A 15668-nucleotide genomic window follows, 5' to 3' on the forward strand; every position below is an offset into this window, starting at 1 on the left:
ATTTGAGATGTTTCACCTCTAGTCCTAGTTATATTTCTACCAAATGTCAAATGATTCCATTAGGAGTACTTTTTAAAAAAAAATATATATATATATATATATACATTTTTCAATACACAATCTAGAATGTCTAAAAACCTTCAAATACATTTTGAATTATACAATCTGAAAACGTCTCAAATCAACCATTCCAAAGTACACTACCAACATTGATAACAAAGCAAAATATAAAAAAAAAATGAACCTCTTTAAGTGATACGATAGGATAATAGAGGGACAACAAAGTCATAAACGATTCATAATAGGTTAATAATATTATTATAAGATCTTTCACACAAACACAAAGCAACACACAATAAATGGGGTGTGGAGGAGAACAATAAATGGGGTGTGGAGGAGAAGAAGCAGATGAAGTGGAGGAAAAAAGAAAAGTAATATTATTTTATAAATTGAAGCAAAATATTTTTGCTATTTTACCATCCCATGAGGGGCAGGTTTAAAAGATGGAGAGGTACATAATACAAAAAACCTTGAACATGTCAAGCATATAACAAGTAACTTAAGAACCACGTAATGTCCAAATCTTTTTTATTTATATAATAGCGAGAACACATGTGCTTTCGCGCCTGTGTATCCGCAATTGTTATTTTTATCATATATATATATATATATGTTTAATATTAAAATTTGAATAAATAATGTTATTATTTGCATACTTATATTAAAAATATAATTTTTTTAGTACATTTTAATAAATATGAATATACATAAAAAAAAATACATAAATTATCTAAGTGCACCTGATTGTGAAGGAAACATAACCAACATAGTAGTTATATATGATAAATTTACAAATATATTTAATTTTAAAAATAGAGAAGAAAATAAGTTTAAAACAAAAACATACTTTATAAAACAAACGAGTCAAAAATCAAAATCAATCTGTTTCGTGACTAATTTGAAAATTAAAAAGTAGTAAGAATTGTATAATAAAAATTGAAAAAAAAAAATGAGTCTAAAAGAATATTATACCAATTTCTCCACTCTCTCATCCACATCTAGCAACCGTTAAGTGACAATAAATAAATAAAATTTAAAAACAAAAAAACTACTTGTTAACTATTGAAATTACCAATTCCTTCACTCTCTAAATAAAGTGGTCTACATCTAGCAACCGTTAAATGATAATAAATAAAATAAATTTCTTAAACTAAAAACTATAAAATTGTTTTGTTAACTGTTTAACTTACAATATATCAAATAATCAAAATAAAATATTAATAAAAAAAATTATATTAAAAAAAATAGTTATAATGAAACATACCACTGTTTATTTGAAGAAGAAAATGTGAAAACGTTTCAGAATTTTCCTTCTGAAACGTGAGAGTTTATCTTTGTGGAAATTGTGAACCCTTTTTTCTGAAGAATTTGAAAATTCATTGGTCTAATTATCAAAAGTTGCCTTCATACACGGTAGTTAAGCCGAGAAGACAAATTCGCAGGACATTTGCTAATTGACAAATATACATTGCATAAAAGATAAAAATATTCTCTAATAATTACAAGCTGTTTGCCACAAGAGGTTATTGGGGGAAACCACCTACTCTTGTAAAGTTATTAAGATGTTGAATTTTTGTAAGTTCATAGCATGTTTTGAACTATTCTCTCATTTTTCTTAAAGTTATCTTCATTAACGTGGCATTATGAGATAAACACGCTTTGAACTATTCTTGCTTCAGTTAGGAGTGTTAAAATATTCTCCATTGCCAACCTTGATGATGAAATTCCATGGCTAATTCAGAGCTTTGAATGTTGATTAAAGTGAGAGAAAAGTTTGAAATTATACAAGTTCATAACCTTTCGTTTAAATTAAGAAAATGAAGTGGCAAATACAGAGACATCCCTTCCAATTTAGTAGTAATATATCTCTATCTGTCGATAAACAAACGTTTTGATATTGACACGTTGTGTCCTTTCACTTTTGCTGAATGTTCCAGGGAATGCTGTTTCACTTTTGAATTTTTTTGTTTATTTACGTAGTAATTCAGATTGTTATACACCTAATCTAATATCTAATATTATATATATAGTAAAATAAAAAAAAATACATGCGTGTCGTGATTTAGTTCTTGAACTGTGTATGTAAACAACTTCTATGTTCCACGCAATTGTTTTTTTGTTCATGGAATGTTCCACGCAATTTTAATGCATTTTATTCATCAACCACAATCCTTATCCATCAGGTTTTTCTTAACGAGTGCATTTGATGTTTGACGTTGATATTTTCAAATCATTGACTGTTAATTAATGGTATTTACTATCTCAAAATAAAGTGTATTTATATTGTTTTATAAAATAATTAGTAATGTATGTATGAATATTATGGACTGCGCAACGTCTATACACAATGATTACTCTGTTCTTAGCTGTCCTATTCTTCAAGTTTTTCTTCTTCTTTGTGTGTTTCGGCCGGTTCGTGGAGTACTTGCGATTACACTTCGACGCTTAAGTTAGCGATGGTGCTCAATGAGAATTCTCTGATATTATGAAAAACGTACATTTTCCCCCTTTCAGAAATTCCTTTAGTAGGTTGACTTGGACCTTGGCTGTGCGGGCCAAGTAACCGATTGCGAGAGACATGCTTAATGGTCTCTGGGTTGTACCTAGTGGTTTCCTAATATCAAGAGAGTGCTATACAAAATGTATTTAACTTATTCAACGAAAGTTATATCTATTTGTTTTACGTGTAATCATGTTTACTATTTGTTTAAGTTATTTAATGTGCACGACTCACTCGTGCGTACAACTAGTAAAACAATAATTGTATAAGCTTCGTTCACTTTTCATTTTTTTAATTCTATCCTGTTAATTTTCACCTAACCAAATAAATTTGTTTATTTTAAATAAAGTAAAATTAATCTATATATTAATTCCTTTTATTTTAAGTTAGATCTTGTTTATAGATTATGGAATTTGTGGCCAGTTTAACACGTGAAATTATTTTTAAAAAGGAAAATTTAGTAGGATTTTGGTAATATTTAAAGAACTTAACACGATGTAACATTATAGTATAAAAATTAAAATCTAATATATTTTTATTTTAAATTAAATTTGATATTTTCAGATCAAAGTTTAAAATAATTAAATTGATTAACTGTTGAATATTGTAAGTGAAGGATATAATTTAACGTTTTTAAGTAAAAGAGAGTTTACAAGGGATGTCGTTTTATTAACTTTATAAAATTGAGAGACTATAATCATTTAAAAAGTGAAAAAAAATAATTCAACATTTATTTGAAGTAATGATACATAATTAAAAATTACCTTATATTTTAATTTAAAAATATTATGAATATAAAACAATTTGTTATATAGAGTTATCTTGTGTATATTATATAAATATATTATTTATTATAAATTTTAATTATAATACATTTTTATAAAATATTGGAAATATCGTATTAACTAGAAATAATATAAAATTACGTGACTGCAAACTTCACTTAACAAATTAATTTTGTAAGATTAATGTATATTTAGATACACTTGGATACTATCATTTAAAATTTAAAGTCTATCCCACAACAACTTTAATCTTTTTACATTAGATTTAACTTCTTCCTACTAATATAAAATATTTAATATCTCAGGCAAATGTATCATTAAAATTGAAGTTATTGATTTTTTTTACGGTTGCGGTATAAATTTTACATAATTGGTCAAGTAAATTTTATTTTTAAGTATGATTTGTTCAACAATTATTATAAAATTAAATAAACGTACCATACATAAATGCACAATAATTTATAACTTGAAGATAAAACAATAAATTTTTGTCAATGTATTTTAATTATATTATATTCTCTAATTCAAATACCATGCGACTGAAATAAAAATAATTTTTTAATCACGTCAAAATAGAAGATGTCACCAATATTGTTAATAATCTTTCTTTTTTTATTGAGTATGTAACAAGTCAGCAATTGTATAATAGAAGGGAGAGAGGTTGAAGCAGTTTTATTGTAAATATTTTATATTTGAACTTTAATATTATAAATTAAAAATGTTTGAACCAGCTATCTTATAAAGTTTTACTCATTCAATTATTTATCTCTCACTCATTGATTATTATTAACTACTACAGATTGGGTCAGAGAAGGCAACGTCAAAATAAATTATAATTGTTTGATGAATAAAATTGAAAGAAAAAAAAAACTAAAAATTAACAGATTTTGTTAATATATTTTATTTTATTTTTTACTTGTTTTTTTTACCTAATTTTAGAAAAGAAAATTCTTTTATCAGTGTTTAAAACAGAAGAAAAAGCAGTAAAATAAAAAAAAAAATGATAATAGAATAGTGAAATAGAGTGTAGTATACCTAATCAGTTCTTTAGTTTTCCGCCCTCACCTTCTCTACCCAATTCTCTGTCCTTTAATTGATGTAAGAACTTTCCTCTTCTCTGCAAAAAGAAGTTTCTCTGCTGAAAAACTTTTTCAAACGCCAAGACCAGAATGAAGGTAACAAAAAGTTCTATGCCTAGTTCGCTGTGTTACATTTATAATCACATTAAATATTCACATTATTGCTACATTTTTTTTTTCTGAATCCTTTCAATTTCCCACATTAATCCTTCCCTGGGTGTATCGAAAAACCATATGACGGTTCATTTTCTGCAGAGGCTACACAACAGCATTCGCATCCGTGATTTACGACCGCAGCTTGTGCTAATCGCTTTCTGTCTGTTCACCTGTTCGTCCGGCTCCAAGGTCGTTTTCTAATAAATGCTGAATTCCTAAAACAATTATACTAGATTTATTTTTTATGTTGTTGTGACTGAGTCCGAGGTAGCAGATCGGAGAAACTTGCGGGTCGGACAACAAATGCGAGACGGGACTCAGCTGTCAGACATGTCCCGCGAACGGAAATACCCGACCGAGATGTTCGCGGATACAACCTTTGAGCCCCAGTTCTAAGGTTAGATCCTTCTCCCAGTTATTCTCTTTCAGAGTTCGAATCATGTTTTTATGGTTTTGGATTTTGGATTTTGGATTCTGTTCAGGTGAATGGATTACCGTTTAACCGGTATTCATGGCTCACAACTCATAATTCTTATGCCCTGGCCGGAGCTAGATCGGCCACCGGGTCCATCATTTTAGCTCCGATGAACCAAGATGACACTGTTGTTGAACAACTCAAAGTAAGATTCTCTTTCCATTTATTTTAGTCATAATAATCTGGAAATGGAATAGGGAATAGTAATGTCAGCCATGGATTAAACAAAGCAGAGAATAGCGATTGAGTGAAACTTAGATTCTACTTAACAGGTATTAATTTATTGTTTAATTAGTAAATTTGGAATATGGCGTAGGACAACCAAGAAAAGGATTATGCTCGCAATTTTCAATGAGTATCTTTTTTGTGTTTCGCAATTCTCAAAGGGTAATTGCTTATACATAAGTTTAGGCCCGCGACCCGAGAAAAAAATGCGGGTGGGTTGTGTATTCGAACCCATTGATCTGGTTCTGGTTATGTTTATCCCGCATAATCTATTATCCACTTGGGTTAAGAATAGGATGAAATGAGCTGAGTTGTATAACTTGTATAATTAAAAAATCTTAATTTGTTTTTGCACCTTCATATTTTTTTTTCCTTTTTTTTTTCTACAGTTATTTTATATTCTAAAATTTTCACTCACATCTTATTTTTTATTATGGTGAGAATAATACCGTAAAATCATTTATCTAATATATTTAAATAAAAAAAATATTCAAAAATTTATTTAAAATTTTAATTTTTATTAATTTAACCAATCTGCATTGCCATTTCTCAGTTACTATAAATATTTATTGAAAAATTATGAATAATTATCTCAATTTTACATTTTATCAATAGACTATCATCACTTTTGGGATTTTATTATTTATGTTTTCTTATTCATATTTTACCCATACATTAACAAATTTGTTTTGTAAAAATTGATGCCAAAATTACGTTGTTTTAGTTTTTTTTTTTAATTCTTTTGGGATACATCATTAATATGCTGGAAATTTAACGGGTTTATAAAAGTTTAAAAAATTAAAAATGAAGATACATAAAAAAAAATCTAAGTGGTAAAGCTCAGAAAATAATAATAACAATACTATTATGGAGAAGTAAAATGTATAATTAATTTTAAATATTTTAAAGATTTTATTTAAAGATATTTTGGAGGATCGTAATGAAGAAATATATTTAATTTCTCTATTAAAAACACACCAAAAAGTTGACACAAATTATATTGTTAACACTTTTCTTGGAAAAAGCAATTCATAAAAAATGTTTTAAATTATTTTAAGAGGCTTATTTCTAAAAGTTATATTAACATTTTTTTTTCTAAACGAACAAAATTTGGTTTGAAAGGAATTGATGCCTTTTGCAAGAACTATTCAATTAGTAGATATATCGACATGCATTGGGCGGGTTCCATCACTTTTTTGCTTTTGTCTTTGTTTGCGTTTGTTTCACATGTGAATAAGCATTTTTTTTTAATTGGTATAGCAGAGAATCTAAACGCGCTAGTAGTTCTTGGATGAAGTTATCAGCTTGTATTCTACAAATTATGAAGTTGTGTTGTATAAATTATAATTTAAACATCGAACATCTTGATCATTGTTTTATTAAATCGTGTAGAAATAATTTTGTAACTTGCCACATGCATAATAACTCAATCATACAATAGCTGTCTTGTCTTTTTGACTTTTTCTTAAAAGAAAAAGAGAGAAAAAAAAGTCTTGGAGGGGTAGGCAATTTTTTATCAAACAAGTAGTACCTTTTAAGTTTAGTTGCTGATGTGATGAATGAATTAATCACATTAACAACGTAATATAATCCATTTTGAATTATTCGACCATTTAAATTATAAAGATCTTGATGAATTAAAGAAAACAACATGTGAATCTGAAATTCGTAAAATCCAACTCTAATTTTGTTCCTTTAACATTATAAAAATGTGGTAGAACATATACATGTGTATAAATTATTAGAATAGTTTAATGTTGATGTTTTACCATATGATTATTAATACTTTATAATTTGATTAACAATATCTTTGCTTCTTGATTTTTTTTATCGGATCCACGACAGAACGGCGTTAGAGGATTTATGTTAGATATGTATGATTTCCTAAACGACGTTTGGTTATGTCACTCCGCCCAAGGCACATGTTACAACCTCACCGCATTTGTAAGTGCGTGGAAAGTGACCCTGCTTTGTTTAATTTATAATATTTATGATGTGGGACATAGAAGTTTGGCCGAAAACATTGAAATGTTTATATGAATGTGCAGCAACCTGCCGTAAACGTGCTTAAAGACATGCGGTCATTTCTAGATTCAAATCCATCTGAAATCATCACCATCTTCATTGAGGACTACGTCAAATCCTCACAGGGCCTAACCAATGTGTTCAAATCTTCGGGGCTGAACAAGTACATGTTCCCAGTGTCTCGCATGCCCAAGAGTGGTGAAGATTGGCCAACTGTGGATGACATGGTTCAGAAGAATCAGCGCCTAGTGGTCTTCACCTCCAAATCAGCCAAGGAAGCTTCGGAGGGCATTGCTTATCAGTGGAAATACGTTGTAGAAAATCAATGTTAGTTCCCTACATGCCTCTGCATTTTCGTTGGAAACATGTTTTACTTCTCTACTTTAACTCAGAAGTATTAATTAATCATGGTTATGCGTGGGAATTACAGATGGAGATGATGGGATGAAAGCAGGTTCTTGTCCAAGCCGTGCAGAATCACCTGCAATGAACACAAAATCTAGATCGTTAGTGTTGGTAAACTATTTTCATTCTGCTCCTAATCGATCTCAAGCCTGTGCTGACAATTCGGCTCCACTACTTGGCATGATGAAGACTTGTCATGATGCATCCGGCAATCGTTGGCCAAATTTCATTGCTGTTGATTACTACCAGGTACTTCCTTGTCTAACATTTTATCAAATAACTCATAAGTCTAATCATTAATTACTCTCCACTTAGCCTAAAAAACCCTTCGTAATCTATTGATTATAATAATAATGTTTTAAAGAGGAGTGATGGTGGAGGAGCACCAGAAGCAGTTGATGAAGCAAACGGCCATCTCACTTGTGGGTGTGACAACATTGCCTATTGCAAGGTTTGGTTTCGACTTTCTTTCAACTCGTGTAGTTATACTACTTAGTACTGCGTTTGTAGAGAGATTAAAGTATTAAAGTCTAGTAATGTTTATTGGAAACCTTAACCCTAAACCCTAAAGGTAGAGATCTCAACTAACCTAGTATTTAACTGTGTATCAATGACATGCAGGCAAACGCTACGTTTGGCACTTGTGATGTTCCTCCCATTTCTCCACCTCCACCTGCGAGAGAAACACCCTCCGACAACCAGCACTCTGAAAATAATAATCATGCAAACAGTGCTTATATTGGTAGAACAACCAAGTTGATGCAAACGGTTGTGGTGATTTTGGCTACCATAACTTTCTTGGCATGGTTATAGAATGTTATTAGTTTTGAGTAGTTTCTTATCATTGAAGATATGCATGCTTGTATGTTGTAAACGTAGAGTTGAAATGGTTCGGCCAATTTGATTCCTATCTGAGTCATTTTTCATCACACGACACATTTATATGGTTGTCTTGTGACTCGGTTGTTTAACGATTAACATCCTAAATTTAGTACAGTTGAAGTCTTAATATGAATGTACGACTGAAAGTGTCATACTCATACAGGACTTTAACTATATTGAATTGTTCTGTTTTCTTTTTCTATATAAAATAATTAATTGAATTGTTAAAATTTGATAAATTTTATAAAATTAAGAAAATATTTAGTTAAAACCCTAGAATGGTGGTAAAATCTTAAACCATATACAGTAAAATATAATCTCTGACTGAAAACGTCAAAACTAAACACTATCTCTAAACTTAAGTAAAAGCTCTACCTAAACCTTAAACTATAAAACACAAAATGTAAACCTAAACCCTTAACTTAAAACGCAAGCTTGAATTATACAAAATTGTCTCAAAAATACCAAAACCATAAAAAAATCATTTGTCAAGCTTATGATAATTTGAAACTTTTTCCCACAAAAATTTATAAAATATAATTTTTTAATATTTTATTCTATTTTTCTAAAACAAAAAACAAACTTTTAGTTTAAATCGTGCTCAATTGTAAATTTCATACATATCTTAAAATAAATTCCACAAAAATCATATTATGTATACACGACTTCTTTATATATATATATATATATATATATATATATATATATATATTTATTTTTATTTATTTTTTTATTTTTTTAAATTGTGTCTCTACCACACAACTTGTACATTTTCATAATAAAAAGAATTTCTGGTCATTTTGGTAATGTTAGGAAAAAATTGCACCATTTTGGTGCTTTTGCCAATTTCAGAAGAACATTTTTTGGGGGTTTAATTATTTGTGCAAGGAAGTGACTTTTATTGTTCCCTAAATTGTCCATACTATAACTTAAACTCCATTATACCTTTTTCAACAAAAAAAATCTTATATTCCATCCAACTTGCATTTTACAGCGACTGCTACATCTAAAAACAAGCTAAAAAAGTTATGCAGGCTTGCAGAGTAGCGAGCTGCATGTGGTATAAACTAGACCGTCTCAACTGATCCACAATGCCTAATATATATATAAAGGAATTGAAGTCAAATTCAAAGAAATGCAAATTGCCATCCAAAGGATCCATCTTCATCTTTTGTTGGAGTGTCTGGCAGGCACTTACCACGAGAGCTGGAAACTTTAATTCTACAGGTATCACAAGCTAATGATCCTCTAAATTGGAGAAAAAAATGAAGACTGGACACAGATAACCTTCGTTTTTGTTTCTTTTTACTTTACCTCCATCCGACTTTTTGTTAGCAGAGGAAGGGGAGAAAAGAAAGACTGCTCGTCACATTTTGCGAAGCAGAGTGAAATGAACTGATCACTGATGTAGGCCTAAGTAGTGGAGAATATAAGGGTGTAACAGGGACTGTAGTACGATGGTGGCTCCATTAGACTATAACACATCGAGGAAGCAAAGATACTGGACACGACTAGACACCATAACAAGTCACCTCTACATTACATGAAAATTGATATACTACTAACAAAAAAAACTCATGCTAAATTAAAATACAGATGTCAGTGTTTGCAAGTTAGCATTACTCAGTATAGATACAGTTAGTGCCATTATTTATCTAATCGTTGAGGCATCCCATTTTGTATTTGTATGGAAGTTTAGAAATGATTGAAAGATAAACGATAGAAGCATCCAAAGCTATAGGAAAAATATCAGTGAAATATCAATGCTTCTTAGATACATACACTGCATATGGTCCATTGCAGAAATATTCAAAGCCAAATGCGTTGCTATGAGGTTTCCCAGTTGCCAACGTTCATTCATGACCTATTCTTTTGGGGCCCTGATTCTCTTTTTATCATTGTAGACATTCAGAGGACAAGATGGAAAAATTAAAATAACAAGGCAGTACATATCAATGGATGTTTTGAAAATTGAATACTTAACCACGGTTACATCTTTTAACATTGCACACCCTCCCTCTTATCTCTTTTCCAGCTTAAGGTTATTTACCCAACTAGGATGCCTTGTACTACTCTACACTATATATACTCCAGAAACAACCTGGATCCTACAAAGTAAAAGCTCTTACATGCTAAGACCTGCAAAACTGAAGTCAGGCCTCTGTCCATAAACAAACTATGTCAGAACACATATTTACTAAGGTTAAGCACTTGAGCCCCAAAAGGAATTCAAATTTCTAAATTGCAAAAGGTTAAAATCACCACATTAAGTTCAAGATCCCCACAATCTTGGCTTATGTAAGTAGATGCTCTGAAATTTTGCATTTTAAACACCATTGCCAACCATTCACATCATGATCTAAAACACTGCACAAACTTAAGTTTAGCAGAATCAGATGCACTTCTGAGACAACTCTCTAACAGGAGGGGCTAGAAAGCACAAATCCATTACCAGTGTTAAACCATATCAATCCAAGGGCACAACTTTAAACCCCATTCCGGACCAAACATGTTACCCAAATTATACAACCATCAGTAACTTAGACCATTTTCAGATCAAAGTTTAAAAAGAGCTACATTATCATTGGGTTATACATTTATTAAGAAACAAATCGCACAATAATGCATTACAACAACAGGAAACAATTGCCTCATGTAATAAACAATCAAAATTCCTCTGCTTTATCCGTATTCCATCCTAATTATTACTCTATAAAAATTCTCATCCTGTAGTTAAATAATCCATCCACATCCCTAAAAAATGACAACACTATCTGTAATTTTAAAAAAAATTGATCAATACCGTGAATATCCAACTAAGTTGTCTTGGGTGCCTCCGCCGCTACGCTGGCAGCGGCAGCTTCTTCAATAATCTTCTTATTCTTCTCAATAGCAGCGGCAACTTCTTTCGGCATGTACTTCTCATCGTGCTTAGCCAGAACCTCCGCAGCACAAAAATAACACTCTAATCTCCTCGCTTTCTCTGACACTTTATTCGTCGACACCTCCTTCTTGATCTCCTCCGTGAACGGTTTCACGATCCCTTCCACCACCACGGAATGCCCTTCCCTGAACAAATCCGGCAAGGACCCCTCGTACCGGACCACGATGTCAGTGATGAGATCGGTGATGATGAACTCCACCTCCGGCTTCGACGCTGGGTAAACCACGCTGCCTTCGAGGACCAAACCTCCCAACCGGAACCGCGCCTTGGTGGGATTGGTCGCGTACTTTTCAAGCGCGTCGGTGGGAGTGATGTAGAACACCAATTGGTCTTGGAAGTTGTTGAGCACGATCACCACAAACCCTGCGAGGCCGCTGAAAGTCAGAGCGTAGGTCCAGAGGCGCCGCGTTTGGAGTTGCCGGGCGCGCGCGCCGATGTCGACGGACTTCCGCGGGCGTGGCGCCACGCGGCGCGCCGTGGAGAGGAGGCGGTGGGCGGATAGGAGGGGCGGCGAGGGTTGGAATGGAGGGCGGCGGAGGGAAGAGGGGAGGAGTGAGGCAGTGCGAAGGAAATGGGATCTGAATCGGAGGGCGAGTGACGAAGCCATTTGCATTGATAAAGTGAAAGAGAGTAGAAAAATGTTTGTTGGGTTTAGGATTTTGAATTAGACCAAGCCGCCATGGCTGAACCTGAAACTGAACCTGAACAATGCGATGTAGCCGAGAAGTTTCTCGTGCTATTGAACATGAAAAGAAAAGAAAAGAAAGAGGAAAATAAACACCAAATAGAATAATACCAGCGGAAATAGTCCCTCACTCACCCAACTTAATTTAATTATTATTTGGTTTAATTATCTTTTTCGTCTCTATATTTATAACCAATAGTCGATTTGGTACAGTGGTTTTTAAAAAATTCAATTTGGTTTCTAAGTTTTTTAAAATGTATTCAAAATGGTTTTTCTGTTAAATATTACCGGCGTTAAGTGGTACTTATGTGGCAAACACGTGTAAGTTACGTGGATTGTGCTTACATTACTTTGGTGAATACTGGATTAGGGTTTAGGTTATTCAAATTGGGAATTTCGAATTTCTGATTTAGAGTTTCTAAACCTATGTATTTTGAAAAACAATTATTATAAGACCAAACTGTGGTAGCTCTTATGGATTCATTAGTGAAGAAAATCTGCTTGTGCTCTATGTTCTAATGTATTACATATAAGATTGACCTCTGCTTGCTCTGAATTTTCTTGTGTGTTGTCCAAATCAAAGTTCTTAATTGTTCATAATACTGTTTGCACCATCCACCGTGTCTACCACATAAGCACCACTTGATATTTAACCGAAATGACCATTTTGAATACATCTTAAAAAACTTAGGAACCAAATTGAATTTTTTAAAAACCATTGTACCAAATTGACTATTGGCTATAAATATAGGGACGAAAAAGGTAATTAAACCTTATTATTTTAATAAATCACTTTCGTAATTTTATAGATACTTTTAAAATTTTGATTTTTTTTATTATAAATTTATAATACTTACAATTTTTTTAATTAATATATGAAATAATTTTATAAAATATTATTACAATTTATAACAAATATTTTTTTATATATCTTAAAAAGAGTACTAATTTACATTTTGATGATTTTGTAACAATAAATATCTCTTTAGGTGAAAGACCAATTATTTGAGCTTTTATGTAGTACATAGTTTATAATAAAAAAAATTAAATAAATAATAAGAATCTTATAAATATAGATATTTTTGTTACATAAAATTTGTTATTATAATGATTATAGTTTGATATGGAATATAATATATGTATTATATAAAATTAAATAATTAACAAATTTAGAAAGTACATATATGGATATATATTGTCAACTGGTTTAACCACTGCGTGATTTATTATCATTTAACTGTTTTACAAATTCAGTTTCTTATATAAAAAGAAGGTTAATTATTAAAAATTATAAAATAACAAAAAAAAAATTAATATGATTTCAATTTTTTTTAAACAATTCAATATAATTTCATCGGTTAGATTTCCCTTATTAAAACATATTACCTCAACATGTAAATGCACATTAAATTAAATTATATGTGTTGCTATCATATTAAAATATTTTAAAAATTGGGACAAGGACATAGAGTAGTTTTAGTAAAATTGGGACCATATTGATCTTTTAAAAAAGTTGGATCAAATTTAACTTTTTATAAGAATTTTGTAAGGACATTAAACTTTTTAAAATTTGAGAAAAATAATTTATTTATAAAGACTAAAAAATAATTAAACAAATAAACAAAAATATGCATATATTGACAATTACAAAACAAATGTTTAGATGTTTTCTTTCTATATATTATATTCATTAAACTGCATTTTACTTTCCTTTTAATATAATAAATAAACTTTACTTTTAATATAATAAATAAGTATGGTGAAATTTACTAATTGTTTTGTAATATAATGTATAATGTTTATATCTCACAAGTAAATAAAAAGTATGATACCAAAATACCTCATTTTGAGATAACAATTTTTTTTTATAAACAATATTTTTGACAAAAAATATTTATTAACAACATTAACTTTGGGAATTTATTTATTGTAATTGCAAGACTTAGTTTCATGAGAGGTTGTTTCCAAAGAAGCACACAAGGGAGATCGATACTTTCTAATACTGTTTTATGTTTATTGCAAGTAAGAATTTTTTTTTTTTTCAATATGATGACCTGTCAAGATTTCAACATCCAACATGTTTATGTAGAACCCACAATGTCTCCTTCAAACTCATCAAATTACAACAAATTATGTTGTTTATATAAAAAAAATATCGATAATCATGTTATTAAATTTTTGAACATCTTCATATTTTGGAGTCAATATGACTCACTATGTGAACTACATAAGATGCATCACATTTATGAAATTCTAATTGGGGTGATGTTTGTTATATAAATTTTAGTACTGAACAATTTTTTTCCCATGATATTGGTCATGGGATATTTTTACATCAAGATTTGTAGGTTCAATCTCATATCCAAGACCCATGACATATTATGCAAAACTGTGATATTATAATGACGACATGTTTTGTTTTGAATACAATACTTTTGTGTTACTCCATAAAAGAGACTTAACAATACATACAAAGATCATTTATGTCTTTATACCTTTTTTGAACAACATGATAAAAAATTTCTCTTAGTATCATCACTTTTTCCCTCAAATGAAGCACATTATAATCTAGAATCTTCTTTAATTGTCTATCTAATGCCTCCAAAACATATTTGTTAATATTGGGTACTTCATCCCAAATAACTACTCTAAAACCTAAATTTATGTCAACCATACATTTTTATCATTAAAATTTAGTTTATGGTATTTTAATAATTAATTTGTGCTTCTCCTTCAATTTTTCTAAGTATTGAAATATCTGGAGAGAAACACACCAACCTGTATCCTTTATAAATAAAATAATTTTAAATAGAATATAATTTAATAAGAGTAAATATTTGAAAACTCAACTGTAGAAAGAAAAGGAGAGTCACCTAAAAAATAATTACAGTAAATAATTATCATATTAATAAAATAAAATTAAATTCATTATTGTAAACTCACTTTTAGAACGTCTACGAATAGAAGTATTACTCTTTCTTTTCATTGTGTTTTTCAAACTCTCCCTTGGTTTTCCTCTTTCTATCACCTCTTTTTTACTTTTTTTTTAGTGAGATTCTTACTTTATTATTTTGGTACTAGTACTTCTCATCAAACTTTTGGTGGCTTCTTCTCATGATACGTTGAGTTAACATTTTGATTCTACATTTTAATGACTTTTGTGATAACATCAAAGCGATAAATATTTCATAAATATTAGACCTTTCATATTTTTTTTATATGTAATTATATGACTATATATTGTCTTTGATTTATTTATCTGCCAAAAATTTACTTAAACTTTCACAACCAATAAAATTAGGTTGTTACAATGTATGCTGATAAAAGAAGTTTTTACAATCCTCCAAATAACAAAACCCATACCACTAACAACTCAGATTTAATAATTCAGATCAATGCAAAATTTCGATAAGAACAAAATATATTATATATATATATATATATATA

At 30.1% G+C, this 15668-nt stretch overlaps 2 protein-coding genes across 2 annotated transcripts; one reads left to right on the forward strand and one right to left on the reverse strand.

Annotated features, from left to right (window-relative positions):
- The first annotated feature begins 4347 nt into the window (after nt 1–4347).
- LOC137826685 (PI-PLC X domain-containing protein At5g67130) lies at nt 4348–8618 on the forward strand. Its single transcript, XM_068632760.1, has 9 exons — nt 4348–4520; nt 4680–4769; nt 4855–4977; nt 5063–5200; nt 7126–7224; nt 7329–7632; nt 7736–7959; nt 8075–8161; nt 8332–8618. Exons 1-9 carry the CDS (start codon nt 4515–4517, stop codon nt 8521–8523), a joined length of 1263 nt encoding a protein of 420 aa, XP_068488861.1. The 5' UTR covers nt 4348–4514; the 3' UTR covers nt 8524–8618.
- A 2522-nt stretch (nt 8619–11140) lies between these two features.
- On the reverse strand, nt 11141–12299 carry G1 (transmembrane protein G1P-related 1). Its single transcript, XM_068633238.2, has one exon. The coding sequence runs from the start codon at nt 12147–12149 to the stop codon at nt 11409–11411; it is 741 nt and encodes a 246-aa protein (XP_068489339.1). The 5' UTR covers nt 12150–12299; the 3' UTR covers nt 11141–11408.
- Nucleotides 12300–15668: the final 3369 nt, after the last annotated feature.

Source organism: Phaseolus vulgaris, chromosome 11 (genome assembly GCF_051622355.1).
Source record: "Phaseolus vulgaris cultivar YP4 chromosome 11, ASM5162235v1, whole genome shotgun sequence".
In the NCBI taxonomy this organism is placed as follows: domain Eukaryota; kingdom Viridiplantae; phylum Streptophyta; class Magnoliopsida; order Fabales; family Fabaceae; genus Phaseolus; species Phaseolus vulgaris.

What these genes read in the sequence shown, in the direction of transcription:
- LOC137826685 (XM_068632760.1), top strand. An exon ending in CTTTGAGCCCCAGTTCTAAG is followed by an intron (nt 4,978 to 5,062) that starts GTTAGATCCTTC and finishes GATTCTGTTCAG; the next exon opens with GTGAATGGATTACCGTTTAA. An exon ending in GTTACAACCTCACCGCATTT is followed by an intron (nt 7,225 to 7,328) that starts GTAAGTGCGTGG and finishes ATGAATGTGCAG; the next exon opens with CAACCTGCCGTAAACGTGCT.
- G1 (XM_068633238.2), bottom strand. Translation starts at nt 12,149, where the DNA reads ATGCAAATGGCTTCGTCACTCGCCCTCCGATTCAGATCCCATTTCCTT.